Below are 25,413 nucleotides of genomic sequence, written 5' to 3' on the forward strand. Positions count from 1 at the left end.
GTAAGAAGTGCAAAATTTTTCTGATGAAACATTCAGTTTTCTCCCTAAGCCTCACTGATTAACTAGATGGTTCTGATACTGTTGTTAATATTCCTACGTTATTTTGTCTGCTGTGGATTTTGTTTTCCTCTTGGATTTCACTGAAAAAGGCTCCAAATAGTATTATTTTGATAATTTTGTTTTCTTTATAGTCTTGAACTTTTTCTGGCGTCATTGGTGAACTCCTCAAGGCAAAAATTATTTCTAATTAATAGAGAAATATAAGAAATTAAATAATGTACTCCTTAAGCTATAAGATTCAGTGCTTAAAAGCCCTATAGCTAGAAGAAAAAAAATTAAGTGTTTTATTTTGGGGAGTGGGGTATGTAACATACAAAGTTTGATTGCACTCAGTGTTAGCCATTGAAGTTTTGTCGGTTGCTTTAAAAAAGATGCAGAACATAAGTCTCTATCCAATTGCTTTTGAGTGCTTTAAGCTTCACTGCAGTAGATGGCAAGAATCTTCATTCTGTGCTTGAATGCATGCACATGTTTGAGCTGACACATTAAAGAGGATAGTTAGAGGCCTTTTCTTTATCTCCCATCTCGAGCTTAGATGACATATGCAACTGTTGTGCAGGGCTAAGTGGACCTTTTTTATCCCATCATAAATGTAATATTGATTTAAAAATATCTGCACCTTAACTAATTTACTAACTTGCCATTGAGTAATTCTCATAAAAGCTAGTTGCTGTTTTCATTCCTGCATCATTTGATTATTTTTAAGACAGAGAGAAAGGGAGATACTGACAATTTTTTGTAAATGTCATGAAACATGTATCTCTGGAATACACATTGTTGATTTAAATGGTAAAAAAACGACTCTGGAGTGCTAACAGTCATCTCTGAATTCCACCTCCTTCCCCTTCTGTGTTAATTCCTGGACAAGAGGAGGCTCATGGGGGACCTGATCGCTCCCTACAACTATGTGACAGGAGGTAGTAGCCCAGTGGGGCTCGGCCTCTTCTCTCAGGCAGCCAGTGACAGGACAAGAGGACATAGTCTTAAACTGTACCAGGGGAGGTTTAGCTTGGACATTAGGAAGAAACTCTTCACAGAAAGGGTGATTAGACATTGGAATGGGCTGCCCAGGGAGGTGGTGGAGTCACCATCCCTGGAGGTGTGTAAGGAAAGACTGGACGTGCCACTCAGTGCCATGGTCTGGGTGACACAGTGATGTTGGGTCATAGGTTGGACTTGATGATCTAGAGGACTTTTACAACCTGATTGATTCTATGATTCTGTAATTTCTTCATGGTTTCCTTCTTACTGTTTCTCAGGTTGCAGAGAAAAGCTTTTCTGATATTTGGATATAAATCCACAAACTTTGGGAATTATATGTATAGCTCCTCCTGGATTCAAGTGCTTTTGGCATTCTGAAACCTGAATGCTCTGAGATGTGGAAGTACTGGTGTGCTCCTCACCTGGAACTCCTGTGGGCAATGCCATCTCCTTGTGAGACAGGCAGCCACTTGTCCATATCTGGCAGTTTTAAATACAGGTGCTGGCTTCCCCCCAGGCTGCAGACTGCTTAGTGTGGGGATACAGTTTGTTCCCCTAAAGAAAGGAAACTGGTGCAGAAAATTGCATCCCAGATGGAGCTCCCATTAGGTTTTGTTTCGGAATTTTACTGCTTGAAATGAGAGAGGCATATTGGAGCACTCAAATTTTGCTGTTTACCCACAATTTGATGTACCTTGAATAAATTTATCCAAAAGCTCTGGCTTTGCCCACTTTCATCCCACACATAGATTAATGCCCGTATGTAGATGCCTTTTCAAGGGTGCAAAAGCATGTTGTCTTCCAGCATTCAATGGTAAATCCCAGTTTAGGTTGCAAATCAAAACGGAAAGAACAGTGTTAACTTTTTTTTTGATGCATTGCCAGTGAGAGTTCTGCATCAGCATTTCATGGTCCAACATTTCCAATATTTCCCCCCCCCCCCTCCCCTATGTGTGAAATTTCAGCAGATTGTTATGCAAAACAGTTTTGTGTCTCAGTGTGACTGGGGAGACAGCTGTTCGGCCTAATGAGGAGTGCGAGCACCGCGGTATTTCTGGTGATTGAGACCCACGGAGGGAGCAGGATGTGCGAGGCCAGGCAGCGGTGTGTGGTGAGGAAGTGCCACGCTGTCAGCTGGAAGTACACGCTCGGCTGCTCCCTATGACAAGATAAATGAGTTTTGCTGGGGTTTGGCGGAGGCTGAAGCTTTTTTGGAGAATAGTTGTAGCACACCAAACTCCCAGTGGGACCCACAGTTTGAAGTGTCATAAGACTGCTTCCTCTTTGCCTGTTTTTTGTTTTAATGTCCTACAATACCTGTCATCTTTTTGAGTTATTAAAAACCTAATGTCTTCTAGCATTCAATTAACATGGGATCTGATGATCTGTTGTTGACACTTTTTATTAATTTAGCTAAGGGGTTGTTAACCAGAGGTTTATCTGGGTTGGAACAAACTGAGGACTAATACAAACAGATTTCAAATGTAGGCACATGAAAATGCAGGGAAAAGACTTTTAATTTTTGTGATATGAATGGGGTGAGGGAGGCAATATTTTTGAAAGGTTATTTGTATATTGGCTGCTCTTTTAACTTTCTTCCCATGCAGACTTTGCTTCCCTTTCTTCTTACCATCCCCCCTTTAGCTGGGCTGAAATCCTGTTTTAGTATATAAGTTGGGAGTGGCTTTTCTTGTTGCTATTTTGTTTTAATTAAAACAAACAAACAAATGAATGCAAAAAACAAGAAAAAAACTTGGTGAGATGCATCTGTCTCACATTAAGAGATGCCCCAGTTTGGAATAGCAGAGGACACAAAACAAGATCTGTACTGCGTTAGATCTATAGGCTCAGTGCCTGTCATGTTTTCTTAAATCAGTAGTGTTGTGCATGTTTTTCAATTTAGATGTATGTTTGTTGTTTTATAAATGTGAACTCAATATGTTCCACTTTATTACGAAACAAAAAAAAAAAAGAAAGCCAAAAACCCCACTTGGTCTTTCCTCAGATTATGCTGAAGTGCTGATAACCCTCCCCAGAGTTGTCAGGTTTGTGAGAATGATACTGCTTTGGCCTTTCTAGACTTGTTGTTAAGTTACTTAAAACTTCAAGTCTTGCAATCTTGTTTTGAAAATGAGGTATCTTTGAGAATTGAATTGAGTGTATCTACAGGTTCCCCTTGAAGAGTCTTGTTTCATTTTGTTAAAAGCACAGTATCTAGGAGTGTTATACAGACATCCATATATGTTTGCTTTGGAACTGGGATGAAATTTCTGATCATAAGCAGTGGGTTCAGTAAAAAGTGCATTTATATATAGCCTTAAAATTCAAAGGTCCTTATGTAAAAGGCTGTTTTCATAGCCATGTGTGCTTGCAAGTGGTGCCCATCCCAGCCTGCAGGGCCTTACAGAAGCAAACTGAGGGTGAATAGAGGGCTGAGATCACTAAACACCTTTAAAGTTGTCAGTGAAAACTTGTTATGTTGCCAGAGCTATAACAGAACTTAGTTGCACTATTGTTTTACAATTTTTTTCTTAATATATGCAGTAGTATCTAAAAGGCTAAGATGAAAACAATACAAAAAAGAATTTTTTTTCTTTTGAGAGTCTTCATTTTGCAGGAGCAGGAAGGGTCGAGCTAACCTAGGGCTGATGTTCTGTTCTCATGGCAATAGTTCTGAATGTTTTCATTTTAAAAATTATAAATACAAAGATTAGAGAACTTTATGGAGTCAAAGAAACTTAACCATGTTTGAAAGTGATAAGTGATAAAGGAGAACCAATGTGAGATCAAAGAAGCTGGAAAGCTGTTTAAAGTTTTGAAAAAGAAAGCACCCAGAATTGGAGGGTTATTTTAAGACAGCTTCAGAATGTATTCCAGCTGTAATTGGAATAAAATGTATGATGGGAAAACAGATCAGATTTGCTTGTCAGCAGCAGAATACTAAAGCACAGTATATTCATTCACCTGGAGAACTTTCTATGACTTGAATTCCTTATACTGTTGTGTACAAGGAAGTCTCCCAATGTGCGTGCAAAATACAGAGATTCAATAGAGAATTTTAAACTTACAGCATTTCACATGCATTGCAGCAGTACAGAGTTTAGTGAAAGCCTGAAATATATTTCTGAGGCATTTTGCAGCTTGTGTAAAGAACTAGTGAGAAGAGAAATGCAGATGTTGGTAAGTTGAAAGGAGGTGGGGCTGGTAGAAGACAAGTGTTGTGTTAAGAACATGCCAACTGTATCATGCAGCAACTTGATTACATGAATGAGATTTCTTCCCAAATGCAGAGGTGCCTGATGAAAGAGACTTTAGCAGTTGTGGCCTTCATTTATGTTTTAACTTTTTGACTTTTGGTTCATAAAGTACAGAAGATTAGCCAAAGGCCTCTTGGTTCTTATTGTAATCATCTCCCTGGTAGCTTAGCTGCACTCCGATAATGCGTTAGGAAACTTGGTATCGTGAATAAAGTGGGCCTTCATCCTAATTAAAACTTAATTTGGTGTCAATTTAAATTAAGAGGCTTGCGTAAACTGGTCCATTGTGACCTGGCTTGTACTAATCTCAATCAGCAGCTTGGATAGGACATGAATTCAAATTTCTGCAGAACAACAAAAGTGACAGTAACAAGTGACAACTTAAATTAAAATTACTAAATTCTAAGAAATTGATGTGCATTACCCAAGTTACAAGATAGGTCATTAAATCAAATCTGCAGAAACAGGGTTGAGAAGCCTTCCCTAATGATTGTAGGCAGAGACAAAAATGCTTTGTTAGTACATTATGTGGGCAGAAAATAACTTGTTATATGTTGGGAATTCACACAATTACAACAAAAATAGTACAAAAGCTCATAATTGGTTAATGTGATGTAAAAGATTAAAAAAACCCCCATAGAATAAACACAAAAACTATTCATTTGAGCCCAGCAGTGTACTGTCTTCTGAAAGTATAAAATGCAAAGATAATAGAATTCTCAAAATTAATTATCAAATCTCTTATGGCAGTAATATTTTTCATTTTCAGTTGCTACAAATACACTTATGATTCTTTCTCTGACTCCCCTTGTGCATTTATAGACATAATGGGTAAAGCAAGACCTGTATGGTCTTGCTTCTTAATACTACTACTTGCTGGTTTTATGTCTGACTCTCAGACTTCAGCTGCTTGTAAAACAGGAATAGAAGTCACAATGAGAAATTGTTAGATTGCTGTAACTATTGGCAGTGGAGTTATGCACAATGCTCTGTGTATGGATTTCAGCACGTTTGTGTGTGCGCCAAATGGCTTTAGCTACACCTCAGGCAGGTGTGTGGGGCCTCCTCAGTGTTTGTGCAGTGAATGACAAGTGCCTGGTGTAGTTCTACAGAAGTCTTTGGGTGGAAAGAAAAGAACTTGAGTACTAGTCTCAGATCACTTAAGAGGAAGAATTGTACACCATGCTGTTAATTCAGTTTGGCTTGTCTCATAAGCCTAGTGGACATTAGTGCAGAACTTCAAAAGTGAATTAAGGTTTCAAGATGGACATGTTAAGCTCATATCAGGATCAGTGAAATACAAAAGATGCCTCTAAAAGTGAGTCTCTGCTGTTGGGCTGCTTCTCTTAGCACTTGGATCAGTCAAGCCCTGTTTACCTTAAGTGTCACAGCTTCTTGTAAGCATTTTTTTTTTAATTCAAAAGTACCCAGGCAAGTATTTAGTATTTCAGATTACTTTGCTTAAAAAAGTAAAAAAAAAAAGGTGTATATTAAAAGGACAGAAACTAAAACTTTAAATCAGATGCTAGTTTAATAAAGAACTTTAGAGCTTGATGTCTTTCTCTTTACTCCTGATTGTTTAGCACTGTGACATCTGCAGTTTTCACTGTGGGAGACAATGTTGTTTCTGGTAGTGATGACCGTACAGTAAAAGTCTGGGATTTGAAAAATATGAGGTCTCCTATTGCAACAATCCGTACAGATTCTGCAGTCAACAGGTAAGCAGATCTGAGTTACTCTTTTTCTTTATTCACTTTTTCTTAATTCTTAATTTCTTTCACCGGTGGGAATGGTTCAAAGCTCTAACACAGAGGTTTAGACTGGAATTTTTTTTTACCAAGCTGGTGGTCAAGTCCTGGAATGGGCTTCCTAGAGAGATAGTCGATGCCCCAAGCTTACGAGTCTTTAAGAGGCATTTGGCCAATGTCCTAAATAACCTGCTTTAAACTTGGTCAGGCCTGAATTGGTCAGGCAGTTGGAATAGATGATTGTTGCCCGTAACGTCCTACTGAAATAGTCTATTCTATTAATTCACTGAATATATTTAATTTTAGTCCCTAAAAGTTGAGATTTTTAAGAATTTGAAAAAGGTCTGAAATGGTATATAGAATGCAAGTGTGGTCAGTATTAATTTTCAGTACATACACAATATTGTTTTTCTGAGATTTTTTTATATGGAATGCAAATGTAAAGGCCGTTTGAGGATCAAGTACAATAGAAAATCCCTTAATGGTTCAGTATTTTTTTCCCTTTTCATTTGTGAATTCTAATCAGGAAAAATTCAGCTGCATCCATTCCCATGAGCTTAAATTTTGTGCTGTCAAGTTCTATTTGCCAGGCTCATTGTTTTGTGCGTAACCTACTTTTGTCTCTTCTGTGCAGGATTAACGTATGTGTTGGCCAAAGAATCATCGCCCTTCCACATGACAACCGACAGGTCAGATTGTTTGACATGTCAGGAGTGCGATTAGCACGGCTCCCTCGCAGTAACAGACAGGTAACTGGATATTTATAGCCCTAAAGTATGTCTGCTCTTATTTCACACAAGGTTAAAAGCAGGATTTGGTCTCTCCAGCTTAAAAGCTGAACAAATGCTGAATGGTGCTTGTTGAAATAAATATGCTGTTGTTAGTTATTGAAAATAACCAACATGCAAGTATGAAACATTCTGAACTTTTTTAATTGGAATTGCAAATGAAATTTCAAGTGCATTTCATCATAATTTTTTTCTTTACTAAAGTGAAACATTTGCCTTCTCTGTGAAATGGAAAAGGGGTGTAAGAGCATTTCAGATATGCTTTAATGTCTTGATATGCATTGTGTCAGAAAAGTGGCTTGCTATGAGGTTTCATGTTGGTTTTCTTGTGTTTGGTTGTTTTTGTTTTTTTTTTTTTTTTTTTTTAATTACACAGAGTTTAATTTGTTGTATATGCCAGGCTGGATGGGACTTTGAGCAATGTCATCTGGTGGAAAGTGTCCTTGCCTGTGGCGGGGGGTTTGGAACGAGATGATTTTTAAGGTTCCTTCCAACTCAAACCATTGTATGATACAGAAACATAGAAGGAAAAAATGGGAGTCAGTTTTGTGAGCTCACCTTGTATAATTTGGTGATGAATTTTAATTTTTTTTCCTTCTACGCTTGTGCATGTATGTTCTTGATTTTGGGTACCACATAATAAACCATCCTTGATGCACCCATCAAGTGTTGTGCATTTGTGGTACTATTCGGCATGGCAGGCATCACTAATGGAGCAAATTGGACTAAGTGAAATTTAATTGGATTATGCCACTTCAGTAGGTGATTTTTGTGTTGATTTAGCAGTTCTGGACAGAATTTAGGAAGGAGTTTTAAGACTTATTTGGTCTATTTTAGTCTTTTTCTAATTTAGGTTGGTTTTTAGTTTATTGGAGTCTTGAGGGATTTTTTTTTGTGTGTGTGCAAGTCTTTTTTATTTCCTTAGCAGGCTGACACTACTGAAATCACAGCTAAATAATTAATTAATTAGTTTTTAAACTTAGATGTTGGTCAGAATCCTATTTGGGACATTTTTCCTACTACTGGACTTGACCTTTTCCTCAGTGTAACATTCCTTCTGCTGTAGTATTATCTTTTCTGAATTATGAACATTATGGACACTTACTCTTGCAGGCTTGTAACAAAGTAGTTGCCAGCTAGTAGTTTCATATTTTAAGATTGCTTTTATAAATAAAAATTCTGAAATCAAAGTTCTATTTGCTTTTGTCAGTAAAGTGTAGGTAGATAGCAAGCACATCATGGCAAACTCAAAAGTTTTGATGTACCTGTTTGTGTGCTTCAGCTCTTACGGAGCCAGTGGTGCTGTTAAGGAGTCTCATCATTACCTTCCTTTTACCTTGCAGAGGAAGGTAACAATGACACTGAGGATTCTCAATAACTGTTTGTAAAAACTAGAGTGAGCATTTACAAGTTTGTGTTCTGAGCTGCACTGCCTTGTTGACAGAGAAGTGCCCTGTCAGTAACGCTGCTGTTTCCCGTGTTGCAGGGGCACAGGAGGATGGTTTGCTGCTCCGCCTGGTGTGAGGACCATCCCATATGTAACCTCTTCACGTGTGGGTTTGATCGTCAGGCTATCGGGTGGAACATCAACATCCCTGCTTTGTTACAAGAAAAATGAAATGCTGAAAGAGTTTGTCACCATGGACTTCTACACTTTGGCAGACTGCTCTGAACACTGGTCTGCTGTTGCTGTAAAAGCTCTTCCATAAGGGGGAGACGAGCAAATGTTGTTCTTGTTACCACATTGTGCACAGTTTGCATGAGTTGTACAGAAGATGTGATTTTTTTAAAAATTAGTTTGTCTTGTGTATGAACTTTTATATTTTGGCATCCACTGGTCAAATGTTCACTGTTGCATAGAGCACATAAATGTTCATAAGTTATTTAGCATTTAATAGTTACACAGTAGGGCATTACATTTGTGACATAAATGTGAAACTTATGTAATTACTGGAGTGTGTGTATAGCAGTCTGTTATGTTTTTCCATGACTCTACATATCTGCCTTGTGTTAAAAAGAATCTGCAGGGCTAAAACTTTGAAATGAAGTGTGAATTTCACTAGTATGATTGTAAACATTTTTCCTGTTTGCATTTGATTTGCAATACTTTTTTTAGTGCTGCATAGTGTGACTTCAACTCCATTTTTATTTCAGTTACTGAAGAAGTAGTAGATTCAAGAAGGAAAATGCAAGCTACTTGTAGTGAATATAGACTGCCAGGTTTATTTGTAATGCTTTTTGTACTTTTTCTTTTGAAAAAAGAAAAATATTAGTTCTGCCCTTCTTATATAAAGTGATTCTAAAACCTCATTGCATTTCATACTAGCAAAAATCTGGAGTATTATGGTTCTAATCACTGAAATCTGGTCAAGCAAATTCTGAAGCACTTTAGTTTATAGCTATTGTTATAAACCATTTATGAAAGTATGACTTTACCAGTGAATGTGAGCTGACCTTTGTAAGAAGGATTACTTCTTTTTGGTGATCTGCCCAGAAAGGAAATAGTTTTTTAGGGGGTAGTGTTTTTGTTTATGTACTTAAAGTGAGCATATTTTTAATTGTGTTCACTTCCCATATTTTTGTTTTGAGCCAGCAATACAAAGTAAATGAGTACTACCTCAAAAATTAACGTTGGTCAAGATGCATCAAATCTCTCTGTAGCTTAGAAAAAAGCACTTTTGGTCTCTGGCTGAAGTACTATCTCTGACAGGAGAGGAAAGACAATCATACTACATGTGATCCTTAAGGTAATTAACACTTAAAGCTAGTGGAGCAATGCAGTAAGTAAACATCATCTGTTACCTTTCTGTTCTTAGCCATGACAAAGGCTGCTGTAGTCCTTGTCCTGTTCCAGAAGGGGATAATTAACAGAGTTCTTCCTTTTTGCTCCAGAATGGTCTTACTCTGGGTTTGCTCCTCGCTGTATCTGGCTGGTGTTTGCACTGGTAGTGGAGTGTTATGCTACCGCTGCTGATGATACAAGTAAATGCAGGTGGCAGCTGATGTCTTTGAAAGAACAGAAAGGCTGCTTCAGACAGACACTTCTTTTTGGCTAAAGGGAGATGCTGCCCCTATAACTGTCTGACATGACGGTGTAAGATGAAGGGTGAGGGCAAGCCAAAGGAGCACTCTTACAGTGAGAATTGGGTTTATGGTGGATTGGCAGATGTATTAGCAGCTTTTTATCTCATCATTATGATTTTTGTGAAACTGTAACTGTGCTCCTGTCCTCTACAGTACTGTTTATAATGACCTGAAGACAGATGTATTAGCTGGTTCTCCTGTTAACTAACATATACATGGCATGGAAGTGCAATGGGATTGCGTGATGAATGCATCAGTAAGGACTTGTAGGAAAGCAGTGGTCCTAGACATAGTTTTGGAGTGTAACATTAAGGAAACTCAGAATATTAAATGGAGAATATGTATGTAGTATCTTTATAGTACAGGCCATCATAGTAGTTTGATCCCTTGGTTTTTTCTTTAGTAGGGTTTGGGGTTTTTTTTTTGAGATACAAGATATGTACATAGCTGTGCTGAAGTAATCTTAAATACCAAAACCAGGGAGATTTCAGAAAGCAGCTGCACAGTTTTAAGTCTTCTGATAATAAGAGTTAAATATTTTATTTTATTTTCACTTTTTTTTCCCCCCTGGGTTTTTAACTCTGGAGTCAAGCCATTTAATGTTAGGTTACAGGCTTTATCCTTAAGAAAACAAGACTCACTTTCTTTTAGTTTATGACAGAGAAATTTACAAAGGTTTATGCTGTTTAAAAGAGAAGAAAAATGCCTGACCAGTTGAAGCAGTTTGTCCAGCATGTGATATCTTGTGCAATGGCTTTCCTTTGTTACCTGAGATGGGGGAGAGGGTCACTGGTTTTGGTCCTGCTAAACTAAAGTGTCTGTTTAAGCTTCTCTAATACATATGTAATACAGGACCACTGGACTCTATGCAGTTTAATCATCATTGCTGCAAATTTTTTATATCACCAGGGGGACCATCCTCTGGCACCAGGAGTGGGTGATTACATGTTTTCATTTTGAAAAAATCAAACAAACAAGGTGCTAGAGCCACGTTCTTATGAGCAGGCTAATACGTAAATCTGCTGAACACTCAAGTATCACTTGGCTTAATTTTACATACTGTACTGAAGGGTAAGCAGAACTGCCATTCCCCTTGAAGCAAAACATGTGAGCAGTGGTGAATAATACTATGTTGACTAAAAACGTGGAAAACATTTCATGGCTTTTAATGTTCTAAAGAGCATTTTTCGGCACTGAACAATGTCCAGCATTTCATAAAATGGAGGAGAGTTGCAGTTACAGTTTCAGTATTGTGCAGAATTTCACAGAAAACTCAACACTGGGCAAAACCAAGCTTCTGTGTCTTTCAAGCAATGCACATCAGTTTTCACAAAGTTTATGTATACTTTTAGTCAGAAAGATCTGTAATGAAACATCTTGTTGCCTAAATCTGTGAAAACTACCTTTTGGGGAAAAGAATTTATAAGTTATGTGGAACCACTTTTTATTATTCTGCTAAGTTGTTTTTAGATGTAAAATGTTTTTCTTCATTACAATTCAAAATGCATTAAAACATTCAACAATTTTTTTTTTGCAAGTTGTTGTTCTTCTGTGTTGCATTAAGGTTGTTGTTGATGTCAGTATTTCACTTTGTTAGTAGTCAAAGGATCATCCTATCCACTTTCCAACTCTTTTTGACTTAAAAAGGTTGTTTTCAAGGCATTGATGAACACAGCTCCTCTGGAAGAGATGACCAAGTCTGTTTATTACAGTAGATCTTCTGTAGTGCTAATGGTCATGTTGCCAGTAAAGTATCTAGACTGGAAAGGTGCTCAGGCCTGCATTTGTATTGTCTTCTCCAGGTCTGTATAGGAAAAAATTGTAATTGCATTTTGTTCTGCAAGTCTCCATGTGACTTTTACATAGCTCTCTACAAACCAGTTTTTATATACATATATAAATATATACAGCAGAAATATTGCAAAATTACTCTGGTGAGGAAACACCACAATCAGTTTTTCTGTAGGTTAAAATAAAAGATGGTTGCACCTGTATTCAAAACAGAGCTTTGTAGTGTTGAAATAAAACCCAAAAACTTGGTGTTGGAGAAAGCCATGCCCTTGGGTTTCAGAAGCCAAGGCAGTGCTGCCTGGTTGATACTTGAGGGCAGAATGTTGCTTTAGGTGCGCCATATTTTCCATCAACGTGCTTTAGGATTCCTCACTGCCACATTTGGCATTAATCAGGATTGCTGGGTATATGGACCAGAAGTAAAAGACCAGAGTTACAAGGTGGCACAACTGACGTAAGGGATAGATTGAGATAGAATGCCAACCCCTGGACTTTAGTTGATTTTAACAGGGATTCAAATCATCAGGACTTACTGCCAACTCACTGTAACTTACTGTTACTATTAATTTTTATTTTTTTTAACCAATGAGTAAATAGCATGCATAACTAAGTGGTTTCAGGAATACATCTGCGTTTTAACCTGAAGATGTGCTGCAGGAGAACCACTCTATCATGCACCATGGCTTGCTCTTTAGAGCGGTGTAGAAATTATGTTTAGTGCTCTGTTGAGACCTGAGTATGTCACTGAAAAATTATTCAGCCTTGTGATATTTTATTTTTAAGTAGTGTTGTTACCTTTTCTAATTCCCACAGGTCAGAGTTTTTGGAACATAAGTAATTTCCAGGAGCTTAGAGAGGAAATTCTGTTTAATTCAGGCTGTAAATCCTGGTCAAAACATACCAGTGACTGGAAGAGTTGTCATGCTGAAGCAGTGTGGAATTTTGTGGATATGCTGCTTGTCAGTGTCCTCAGAGTGAGAATATTCAGTAGTACCACAAAGGGCTGTTTCTCAGAGATGCTGCAGGGGTGAGGCGTGTGAGCCTGAATTAGCAGCTTGGACACCTTGAACAATTTTGGGATGTTTCTCAAGGGTGGTTGAGTGTGCCATGTGGAAGTTAGAATTCAAGCATTCAGACTTATTACTGAAAAATGGAAATGGTACAGTGTCAGTGGTGGGAGGCAGTTAGAAGTAAGGAAAGAAAGAAGTTCTGCCTTGAATTGTTTTGTAAATGGAAGCTATTTTTTCAGTTTGGCTGGCGACTGCTGCACAGTGGAATGACAGCGCTGTGTGTTAATCATATCGCTCGACTCTGTTTGAAGCTTCATTTCCACCTCTTGGAAAATGCAGTTCCACCTGCTTCCACTGAAACTCACCATATTTCGTATTTGCTTGAGTTTAGCATTAATTTTGTGTGGTTCCCCTCTCCCACTTGTATTTGTCATCTTTCTCTTCTCCCGAGGGTAGAACAAATTTAGTTTTGTGTTTATTTCAAAGCCCAGTGTAAATTGAACAAAACCTTTGTGTGCACCTTCGTGAAACAAGACCATCCAGCAGTCCGGTGCTGGGATCAGAGGCTTGATGTGTGAAAATGACTTTGAGCTCAATATGATTTTTGTCATCTTCATAATTTTTTTTGTAATTGATCAGATGAAAATTGTTAATAATGAAGTTTCCTGAAGGCTATATGCCTTGGTCTGAGGCTAGTGACGGCTGAATCAAATCTGTGCACCTTAACTGAAAAGGAAAATAGATTTGCAGTGATGCTGTAGGTGACTTAAGGCTTTGGAAAAGAGCAGGCAGTGATGTCAAATGCTATAGAAGAATTATGGAGAAAGGTGCCAGATTAAGGGTAAGGACTCTGCTGTGTGCAGGAGCGGTGACCCAGCATTTGAGAAGATGATAAAATTGTATGAGAAACATAAAGAAGCATATTTGTGATTAAAACGTTTGGACTGCAGATGAGTAACATAAAGGAAGAATAATGAAGGGGAATGAGAAACTGGAATAAAGTTGGGACATCTGTGGAAGGCAGGCAGAATGAGAGAGGAGAGTGGTTTGAAGGAGTGCATGCCCAAAAGATGGAATTTATTGGTCAGTTGGGGATAAATTGTGCTGCCAAGTCAGAGTCTAATGAATGCCTCTGACTTGGGGGGGGAGAAGGGAAGGGAGAGATGGGGCCAGGGCAGGAACAGCCTGCAGAGGGGGAAACAGAATATTGGGATGTGCTTATGTCCTGGTACCAGAACCTGGTATGGGAACAACTGCAAGTTGAAGATCTCCTTTTCATTTTTAAAACAGTCTTGTTTTTCATGTTCTTGGTTTGGGGGAAAAGTTTGCTTGCTTATATGGACCCAAATTTAACTGTATATGTCCAATTTTCTGTTTCAAGTGGTGCAGTGGTGCAGAGATCAGCCGATGCATTCACCTCTAGGATTTGTAATCTTAGCAGAGGATTGCAAACGTCACACAGAAACTCCAGGTGTGAGCAGGGAATGTGGTTGATTAGCAGTTACTCCCAGACTGGAAATTTCCTGAGCGAATAATTGATTTGGGAGGAGATGTTTTGCACAATCCCTTTGAGAATATGTTGCCAGTCTAGAAAGAATCATAGAATGGTTTGGGTTGGAAGGGACATTTAAAGATCATATAGTCCAACCCCCTGCAATGAGCAGGGACATCTTCAACGAGACCAGGTTGATCAGAGCCCCATCCAACCTGACTTTGAATGTTTCCAGGAATGGGGCATCCACCATATCTCAGGGTAACATATGCCAGTGTTTCATCACTGGCATAGGTGAAGTTTTATAAAAAAACCTTTTCTTCCTTATATGTAGTCTAAATTGACCCTCTTTTAATTTAAAGTCATCACTCTGTGTCCTATTACATTGGCCCTGCTGAAAATTTTGTCTCCATCTTTTGTGTAGGCCCCCTACAAGTACTGAAAGGTTCTGTATCTTAAGCTTGAGCAGTCTCAATTGACTAGGAGATCTCTTTAGCTAAGGGAATATAGAAGCATCCAAATGTACAGATCACATCAGGGAGGTGTTGGTGTGTTTTCAGTAGGGTCTTAGTTCTGGGAAAGGTGAAACTGGCCTTTCGTTCCAATTTTCACCTTGTTGAGATGTCAAAATTTGATATCCTCCTTCACAAATCCAAGTAAAAAAAAATCAGCTTTAGTGATCAAACTACTGGCTCCAATGGCCCTAATGACTTTTGGTCAAATTATACAGCTTAAATACAGGCAGGATCAGACTTACACAGAGGTGGCATTTTGATGGAATGGAGAATGAATAACTGGCTAACTTCATCAAATTAATGATCTAACTTATGTGGGTTTAGCATTTAATAATTGTATTGAATTTTTTTCCTTAACGTGCAAAATTTGGATAAAGGCAGAAATCACAATTTTCTTGTTACTTGTTTTTAAACCTTATCTAAATCTTTGCTGTGTGCCTGGGATTGGCCTCGTACAGACACAAAACCAAACCTGAGTATTTTGTGAAACGATGTGTGTCCTCTGAGGCTGTAATCACTGAGAATTTAGGTAGGTGAGTAATCCTAATAATAAGAAGGAGTAAAATCTTATAGAGCACACAGCAAACATCACTGAAAGCAGGTTGATGGTACGATAAAAACTTCACGTACATGATTAAATATTAGAAAGAAGGGAGAGAAATGAAGGAAAAGCAAAACTTTTCAGTGGCACTTTAAGGGTAGAGGGAGTAGTGATGATATGGTTATTAATTAAGATTGTTTTTCAGTGTGGATAATTGCAGGACATGTTGATTTGGCCTTTCGTGTTCTATGAGGCTTGTGAAAACTGTCTCTGCCAGAAGGCTGTCAGAAAGTTGGATGCTGTCGTTGAGCGGTGCCACCTTCAGAAGTGCTGAGCTCCTGTCAGCGTCCTGCGCAGTCTGGCAGGTGGTTAGTAGCTTGGAAAATCAGATTCATGGTTCTAAATATGAATCTAGAAACTTCATTTTAGGTGCTTGTTTTTTAAAACGATACCCTAATTTTGTGTATATTTTATATTGCTGCTAAATTAATGAGCTGAAAAGTTCTTGGACACAGATGCATGGTTTGCTGAAATGTAAGAAAACTAAAGAGATGATTTCCCCTCCCAAATTATATAAGGCTACATGGAGTTTACTGTTTGAAAACTGAAACTAATTGCATCAGTCCAAGATATAGCTACTTACTGATCAATGAATAAATACTTTCTTCCAGGTGCTCATTTTTCATTTTGCAAAAATCTTACCCATGCAGATGTCATAGTGTAAACTTTCCATAGCAAAGGAAATAGAAGGATTAGCTGACTATATATGTATGTATACATATTTAAAAACATTTAACAGTCCCCCACTTTTCTGCCATTATCAGCAGAACTGAGGAAATCAAACTTGACTGTGTGCATGTATAGGACTCTGGCCATTCAAACTTCTTCACATTTTTCAGGCTCCTCAGAACTTTGCAAGTTCCTTCTTTCTCCTTCCACCTCTTCACATCACCTCTTTGCACTGTGCCAGGCCGTGTGGGAGCCAGGGGAACAGAAGATTGTGAAGGAGAATAACAAGGGATTTACAAAGAGTGTTGGTGTTATGAGGCACTGGACAGAAGTGTTTGTTTGAAAAGGTATTGAATGTCTGTAATTGCCAGGGATGGGTCAGGGTGGGCATCCAAATGACAGAGAAGTAGGAGGAAGCAGCTGCAAAGGACCTTTATAGTGAAAAAAAGAACCATATGAGGTTGTGCAGCCTTAAAAAAAACCCCAACAAAAACAAAACCAAAAACATGAAAGAAAACAACTCTAGGATGTTGCAGAGTTTTTAAAGAGATGTTTGATACGGTTAGACAGGAGTGCCAATTTTAGATGTATCATGTGAAACCAAAGGAAAGGAGTTTGCAGTAAATTGGGTTGTGACCAGAAACATCATTTTTGTTTGGCTGAAGAGGGAAAGATAGAACTTCACTGATGGTGTAAAATAACAAATTAAAAAGTCCAGAACTAAACTCTGAAATAAAGGTAACATCTAAGAGCAAGACCAAACTTAATGGAGAAGAGCCCAGCTCTACTTCAGTATCAGCTGAGAGTTGGGAGAGGTTAATTCAACAAGAATTTGGGTAGAAGTAAAAGGTCTGGAGAGAGTCTACAGGCTCAGGTGATGTTTGCAAAGACACTGATGATGAGGCCCTGTGGTGCTACTGGTGTACAATGTCCAGCATTCCTCAAGAGCTCTGCAGGAGTGGCAGGGCTGGGGCTGGTGGCAGTGGATGGCTGTGCAGGAGATTGGGACAAGGACTCCAAGAAAGGGCACATGAGCTCCAGCATGAAATCACAAGAGAGGGTGAAAGGGTATGAAGGTGATGGGCTTTAGTCACTGAGGTGAGCGAAGGAGTTAGAAGGTGAAAAAACTGATTCAAGTCAGCGTCTGTGACAGGAAAGAGGAACAGGCTGTGGGAAAGGGAGTGTGACATCATGTTTTTGCCCTACTTTTCTTTTGGAGGAGCTGATGTGATCCAGAGCAGTGAGCAGGAACACCAAGTATTTGAGGAGGGCTCAGCTGAGCCTGTGGGCGCAAGTCTCAGTTCAGAAAGATCCTGACTGGTGTTGTCACAGGTTCAGAAAGCAGGTTCATATGAGTTTTAAAAAAAGACCCACTCCCCTGAACTTCTAGAAGGTTTGCCTTGCAGCTGAAGTTTAAGAAAGATTGGAATAGTATCTTCCTTACCAAAGAGGCCACAGTTTCTATTACTAAATACAAGAGACTTTACCAAAAGTTCGAGCATTCATGCTAGTAATTTCTCCATGAATAAGGTCTCCCACAACAAGATATTGTTTTTGCAGCACTGCTGCACATTGCCCTGAGTGCTCCAGGAACACTGTTTAGTGTTACAGGTATCGAAGTATCCTATTCGTTGGGCTTTTAAGTATCCAAATGCACTATGGTTCTTCCAAGCCCCATCCCTCCATGCTGTGCTGTTGGCCTCAACAAGCCTTCAGCAATCAAGTGTTTGCAAGAGTCTCATCTGCTCATTTGTGGTTTTACCTTGAACCACCTACAACTGTGTTTGAAATATAACTTATTTCTGCTCTCCCAATGAAAGTCGCAGACACTGGTATGTCTCCTTCCACTGTCTTCTCCCCCTTGCTGAAAAACCTTTTTTTTCCACTGTCTCAAAGTGACTTGAGGGGGCAGAAAAAGGTAAAGCCAACCATATGAACAACTCCACGTCAGACTTTTTCCTAAGCTGCTTCTGTGATGCTGCAACCAAGCTGCTCTGTCAATAGCCTTTATATTTGTGTTCCTATGCTGAAGGCCAAAGATTAATTTATCTGGATGTCCACTCCACCTTGCAACACAGCCTTGTGTTATGCTTGATAAGACATAGGGCTATTTTAATACAGCTTAATTTGATTGCAATCTTTAGTTAATATCCTTTTGATTTTTTTCCTCTAACCTGTTTTCCTGAAATTTACAAGTATAAATCATAGGAGAAATGGTATCTAACTTCTGATCCCCTTTGTTAATAAGCTGATTACAAGTATTTAAAGTTATCTCCTCTTCTCCAGATGCAACAGAACAAATGACCTCTAAACACCATCAGTCTTGCCAAAAAGTTACAGAGCCCTTGCTGGAAATAAACAATGTCAAAATGCAGATGGAGACCTTGATCCTGCAAGTCATTTTTGCAAATCCAGCTGACCTCAGTGGAGCCCCATCAAGGCATAGATTTTCAGTCCTGTAGTTCCATCCACTGTGCAAGTTTTGACTTGAAGAAACTACCAGTAAAGGTGGGTAATTTACAGAAAATATTTGGTATTTTGATTTTTCTGCAAGCGGTAGGTTGTTCCCCCCTCTGGGTTTAGAAGCAGCTCAGGTGCTCAGCCCAAGCATAGCAAAGGTGCTGCTGCTTCCCATTCTTGCCTCTTGTCTCTGTTCCCTCATGCTTTTATCCCTATTATTTTTACATCTTGAGTGTTTGGATGGGGTCAACACCCTTATTGGGTGTTTGGGTAATGGCTGGTGAGCTGGAGCCTCCACTACAGGCATTTTATCTCTGCGGGAACAGGGCTGTGGTTGCCTCTGTTTTCTGTGGTGCATGGAAGAGTGGGATCTCTCTTGGACATGACCTCCAAGAATCAGTGCAAATGTGGGTCAGCCCAGATTTGGGGCTGTGGGACTGGTGGTAATGGAACATGAAGATGTAGTTGGGATCCTCCTCTGGGGACCTGTGTAGGGGCAGTTAGATGAAGGGGAGTGGGTTAATTTTAGCACCCAAATGCTGGAAGGAAGGAAGCAAGCAAGCAAGCAAGCATGCAAGCAGGCTCCTTGCCCCAGGGGATTTGACTACTTGAGCAGAGGCGCCTTGAAGTGATGAGGCTTGTCTATTGTTTTTCAGGTCCACAAGACATCTGTGAGTTGCCAGACATGCAGGTGAGCTCTGACTATCAGAGATCTGCAGGCACTGGGACAATGTTATATTCTTGCTGAGGGATTTGCCCTTGCAGATGTGTTGAGAACAACTTTTGTCTAAGGGCTTTACACAGCAAATGTGCTGCATGCCTAGAGTGCTGCTCCAGGGCTGGACCATTTTTTCCATGTAAGAGAGCCCATCTCTTCTCTGTGACACTGATTTTATACTGATGTACCTCCATTAGCCAACATCAGCCTTGCATGTGGCATCTAAGAGCAGAGACAGATTCTTTTTCTTATTTGTGAAGGAAACAAGTATTTTCTTCTTCATTAGGAATGGCTTTGCAGGGAAAAGATTGCATTTCCTGACCATATGCTCCCTGGTCCTTTCAATGTAAAGATCCTCTTACTGTAAAAATGCAGTTCTTCAGGAGTCAACATACACTTAAAAGACATTAAAGGAGGAATTTTTGTCCCTAGAGCTCTGTAATTTTACAAATAATATGCCAGACTGAGTTCTTAATTTTTGGTAATTTGTGTTCGAATTTTTTTCCATTTAACCAATTTTTAAGGGGCAAATCAGCACTAAGCTCTGTAAAAACTTGGGGCAAGAATGACAGAAATGTTATGGCTGTTTAAGGACAACAGGTATGTGCTACATTTGTGCCTGAACATGGTGCTTGTCAGTGCCTGATGGTTGCCAAACCATGTCTCCTACCCACGTAAAAGGCTTGTCAACAAACTACTGTGTAAGCAAGTTTGGGACCATCACCTCCAACCACCCCATCCACCCTTCCTAGAGCCTCTGGGTTGGGGCTGAGCAGAGCACTTTCAGTGTTCACAAGTTCTGCTCCACTGCTAATGAACCAGCCTTTTTTTTTCGTCTTCCCGCTCCCCCCTCCTCCCCCCCGGAATATTTCATATCAGGTGTTTTGACCAAAAGCTCTCCCTGAGTGAGAGGAAGTGCTAGCCCCAGATATTTCCCAGGGTGGAAGGTTTGGGCACACGGGGATGTGTCGTTAGGAATAAATGCCAGCAGAGGGCACGCCAAGATATGTAGACGGGAAAAAAGTAAAATTGCGTCTGTTCGTTTTGTCTGAGGAGTTAAGCAAAACTCTGTTGGTTCATAATTCATGTGCCTGTAGGGCATTGTAAGAGAATATAATTGGTCTTTCAGGGCAGTGGTGGTCTTTTGCTTTGAAAAAGCAATCAGCAAAACATCTTAAAACACCTATGAATGTAACACGATTTTAGATGTGCTGATGGAAAGAAAGGAGCCTCCCTTCCCCTGGCTCAATTGATCCCCTTCCATTAACCTCCCCTCCACCATGCTTAGAGGCAATAGTGCAAGCACAGTTTTGCTATTTTAAAGGCACATAAGCTTTTTGAATTTTTAATAAATACCTCTCTCGTTTTTATATAATTTGAATTCAACATAGATTAGCTTGCTTCTGTTGCACTTCAGGGTTAGATTTATGCTAGGTCAGTTTGTGTTGTGAATTGTTCTCCAGCCTGTGTGCTGGTCTGGGTGGGATTGTGCACATCAAACACCCAAACATTAAACTTCCTAGGGAATAAAATATCCCCACATGTCTGTGCAACAGCAGATGCAAGCAACTGGCTAGCACCAATAAAAAACATCTCTAAAAGAAATACTGATTACTTCTATTGATACATTGGCTGTAATTTTAAACCTGGCAATGGATGGCTCTGCTAAAGGACCCCGTGGAAAGCCATTGAGTCCAGGCTGTCCCCTGTCCTCTGTGTCCATGTGCTGGGAGCTCTAGGTGGGTGCTTGCCTTCTTCTGCATCTCCATTGCTGCTGGTGGACCAAGGTGGTGGTCATGGGACTAGAGGCTGATGAGATGAGGTGTCAAGGTGACTCTGTGGCCCAGACTAACCCAGGAGCACGGGAACTGATGTGGATGGTGAGGGAATGAAAAACCTGTAGCACTTAAAAAAGAAAACTGTAAGCTTATTTTTAAAAGTATTTAAAGACAGTGAAGTGTTTTAGCTAATCAGGTAAATTGTTTAATCAAGGTCTCCTGCAGTTTTGTTGCTTATAGATCAGGAACACAACTCTTACCTCAGAGTCACTAAAATACAGTTTTATTTGGCAGATGGATACAGGGAAGTTGATCCTTACTGCACCAAGATGACACCAGTCTGGAGCAGACACTGCATTGCTCAGGGCTATGCTGCAAACCCAGGGAGGGGTCAGACTTGGAGTTCCTTGCTCAGTCCCTGCTCACCAATGCTGGGTCACAGTGGCAGTGCCAGTCTGCCTGGCAAAATGGTCAGCAATACCTGCCAGAGAGCACAGGTAGTGCTTGCTGCTGGACTGAGATGCTGGGATACCAAAATGCAGAGAGCCTTAACCCACCAGTGGATGGCCAGGTGCAGCACTAGCCTCACACCAGCTCCCTGTCTAGTGGGATGGGACTTGTCAATGGGCTTTCCTGAGGGCAATCTTCTCTCCAGGGAGAACAGATCATGTGAAAAATTCAAATTTCTTCAAGAGGAATGTTTTCTGCAAGTTCACAGCACAACTGACTGTTTATCTCTAGAAATGTATAATGACTCTTCCCCTCTAGAAATGTATAAAGACTCTTCCCCCTGCCTTGTATCCATCTTGTGGGCTCCAGGTAAAAACTGATTGGCTAAAACCATCTTGATTTACATGGGAAGAACTTCATTCATATAAATATTGTCTGTATGTGTTTATAGTGGAGTGAGGAAAGCCTGGTGTGCTCAGGTGGACACCTGAAGTCAGCTGATGGTGGCTGGTACAACCCCAAAGCTCCTTCTGGAGGTGGTAACTCCAACACCTCTGATGGCTCCCTTGGGCTGCTGTGGGCTTGAAGTGAACACTTCACTGCAGGAAGAAAACATGTAAACCAACCTGCAGGTAGTCTCTGCCTAGGTGTGGTGGTGCTACAAAGCACACTACAGTACCTGACTTAGGTTTTTCACGATTTTTTTTATTGTCATTTGGGAGGTTACTGGCACAAGACCATGGGTGAAAGCAGCTTCAAGGTGTTTATCACTACTCATTTAGGATTTCCTTCAAGAACAGCTTGAAGTCTTTGCTGTCTTTTTAGGTAATATTTCTTTGAGAAATAGTTTGTCACCCAAGACTACCTGCTGTGGCTGTAGTTGGCCAACACAACTTGCAAATCCATCAAGTAATTCCTACCCCTGAAAAGTTGCATTGCATTGAAGTAACGTGTTTTTTGAAAGTAACAAAGCGGGTTTGATTCTTTCAGTTAAGCAGCAAAAAGATTCCCAGATGAAATGAGTTTGAAGTCAAGCAAAATAATATTTTTCAATCCAGTAAAAAAATTTCTTATTTTTGCTTTTAGAAAGCAAATAACTTGAGAGATTTATCTGGATAATCCAAACTGCCTGTAGAAGAAACGTGTAGGTGAAAAGCATCATGCAGTTTATTAGAAGATTTCTTCAGATATAGTAATGTTTTCAATACTGCCTTTGGTACCTGATCAATCTCCCAATATAAGCCCTCTGCTGAATTACATCAGGGACAAAAAAATCTTCAAAAACCTTGTTTTGGTTGGCCAAAACATGTATAAACTCTGACAGAGAACTGTTGGAGCAATAAATAAACATGTTTAACACCTAAGGCACTGGTACCCTCCGTGGACTCTGAGAGTTCATTAAACCTTGCCCTGTAAACTTATGGACCAATTTTGTCTCATGCTATCTACTCTGCCAAGTTCTTGCTCTGTAATTCCCTAAACAGGATAAACTCCTAAACATTCAGCCAGCAGCAAGAGGAGCAGCAGCTGAGCGTAACCAGCAGTCCCACTACCTCTCTCACTGCCATGCCCGCAGCTCTCTTTGATCCCTGCTTTAAATGATAGCTGTAATCAATGGAGCAATCAGGGAAACAGCCTGCCTTGCTGCCTGTGCCTTTCTGCTGGGCACTCACTGCTTTTCCCAGGCTGTCCCTTGCATCGGGATGCCTCTGGTCTGGCACTGGGCAGCTGGGATCTTGCTTGGGCTGATAGCACATGCCAGCAAGGCACTTGTCTGTGCTGTCTTAACAGATAATTCACCTCAGCTCTCTCCCTCCAAAATGGGGGTGATAGCAACAGGTACCTACACCCATCTTACACCAAATGTGTGGATTGTGGATGGTAAATGCCATGGGAGATGGATTCCCACATACACTCTGTAGGTATAAAGTTTTAAGTTGACATGTTGTTCCCAAGAAGTGAGGAGGGATGGCTTTATAAAACATTTCCAAAATCACAAAGTTAAATTGAAAAACCTATTGCATTTTTATGTTTCTTGCCGTTATAGCAAAGTAATCAGCAAAATGGCAGTTCTGCAGTATAGGAGGCTGTTGTGTATTTTCTAGCATGAGGGAGATGTTTAAAGAAGCAAAGTATCTACCTGTAATTGTTTCCTTTTTCCCCACCCTTGTTATACATTCTTTTCTGTGAGCTGGGTCTGTGTTTATCACAACTTAGTCCCAGACCAAAAGACAGCCACTCTATGCTATTAACCTAAGATATCCTGTATTCTTCCAAAGATTGCAGATCTCAGAAATGCCTTAAAAACTTGGAATGCAATCATTAGGCCTCTTTTGTGCTCCTCTAACTGGCAAATCATGCATACTTCTAAAAAAGAAAAATGTAAGCTAGTGGATCATAAGCAGTAACTTGTTGACTTTCTGAATTAAAGGCAAAACCAATGTTGTAGGACAACAGTGCTGAATTAAGGTTATTTGGGATTTGAATGTTTCCTATTAACATGAACACCAGGCTCCAGCTAATTTCAATAACAAAAGTTGTAACAAAATATAGAAGTACACATGTTTAAGTCCCTAGGTGGGAATGAAGTGCTTGCCTGTGATCTGGATACCATGTACTGTTCAGAATTTTACAGTAGTTATCTTTGTGCTGACACACATTTTCAGTAAACTTCAACTAACTGCAATAATTGTATGTACAGTTCTAGTAAATGGTTAATACAAATGATATCTTCCTACAGAGAAAGAATGATAAGTTCTCTAATTATGTGGAATGGCAATTAAACTTGATGAACTGCATGGGCACAGTAGAATTGCAGTCATGAATTTTGCTTTTGATGGATACCAAGAATACACAGTTGCTGGAGATTAATAATAACACTGAAATATGCATCAACCCAAGCTGTAGTATAACTTTGTGTACGTGTGTGTCAAATCTAAGTTAAGTATTTGCCTGGAAGAACGCGATTATTAACGGAATACAAATTTTGATCTGCAGAGATCAAGTATGAATATTGAGTACATGTTCAAAAATGTGCAGGAATCTATTTAAAAACTGGACACCTGCTCTAGCTATATTAATAAATATAAATAAATTAAATTTTAAAAGTATTTCTCTGAAATGTTCTTCCTCCAGTTTTTGAGTTTCAAGACTTCTGATGCAGTGTCTCATACAGTGATAACAACAATGGCAGGAGACTCTTACACCACAGAGCTAGACCGTGATGAAGTTCATACCATGGCATTGCCATGTGTGTTGTCCAGGAGCTGGTGTAGGGTCACCACAGCTCTGCTCAGCCCAAGGCCACCACCCTGAGGTGACAGCCTTTGCTTGAGCCTCCCCGTTGTGGGTCTGAAACAAGTGGTCACACAGGGGAAAGGTGCAGATTGTTGGCCCTGAGAGCTGGCTCTGGGCAAACAGCTTGTAGTCTGTTCTTAAATGTTTCTGGGTTTTGTGCCTGGTCCACCCCTGCCTTGCAGTGAACTGGACTATACCCTTCCTTCTCAGTCCCTTGAAGGCCAAGCCTCATTTTCACAGGTGGTCTGTGCCCAACAGTGTCAATGGGCAACTGGTGTGACTTGTTGGCCCAGTAAATTTTGGGTCTGATTTCTTACAGAGACTTTCCTTATAAACTCTTTTGGAGAAGTTGCTGCTGCTTAATCTTGTAGAGGGCCAGGCTCGCTCTTGGCCTTTAATGATCAATAGCATTGAATCATTTTTGTACTGGTTAGTGTTGGTCATTCCTGTCTTAAAAAGGGTAACTTCTATCTGATTCACTAATGTTTTGGGGCTGTAAAATCTCTTTTAGCACATTAGCACTGTTTTGTAGTGTGATATTTGATGGATGAATGTGCATGTTATCTATAACCTATTTTCTCATAGCTCAGCTCAGAAAAGCAGTGTGCTCTACTCTCCATGGGAATATTGCAGTGTGCCTTCATTTTCAGTCATAACCACATTTAGACAGAGAGCTGCTGTTTTAAATTGGGATAATGAAATCTTGACAAGTGG

At 39.8% G+C, this 25,413-nt stretch overlaps 1 protein-coding gene across 2 annotated transcripts in view; it reads left to right on the forward strand.

The window, feature by feature from the left end:
• The window catches only part of WDR37 (WD repeat domain 37), a 47,591-nt gene extending 36,148 nt beyond the window's left edge, over positions 1-11,443 (forward strand). For both annotated transcript variants that reach the window (XM_071560065.1, XM_071560066.1), the window contains 3 exons: positions 5,882-6,016; positions 6,681-6,795; positions 8,321-11,443. In XM_071560065.1, coding sequence (XP_071416166.1) covers positions 5,882-6,016; positions 6,681-6,795; positions 8,321-8,452 — 382 coding nt within the window. In that variant the 3' untranslated portion in view covers positions 8,453-11,443. The remainder of the gene's footprint in view (positions 1-5,881; positions 6,017-6,680; positions 6,796-8,320) is intronic.
• Positions 11,444-25,413: the final 13,970 nt, after the last annotated feature.

This window comes from Pithys albifrons, chromosome 7 (assembly GCF_047495875.1).
Source record: "Pithys albifrons albifrons isolate INPA30051 chromosome 7, PitAlb_v1, whole genome shotgun sequence".
In the NCBI taxonomy this organism is placed as follows: Eukaryota; Metazoa; Chordata; class Aves; order Passeriformes; family Thamnophilidae; genus Pithys; species Pithys albifrons.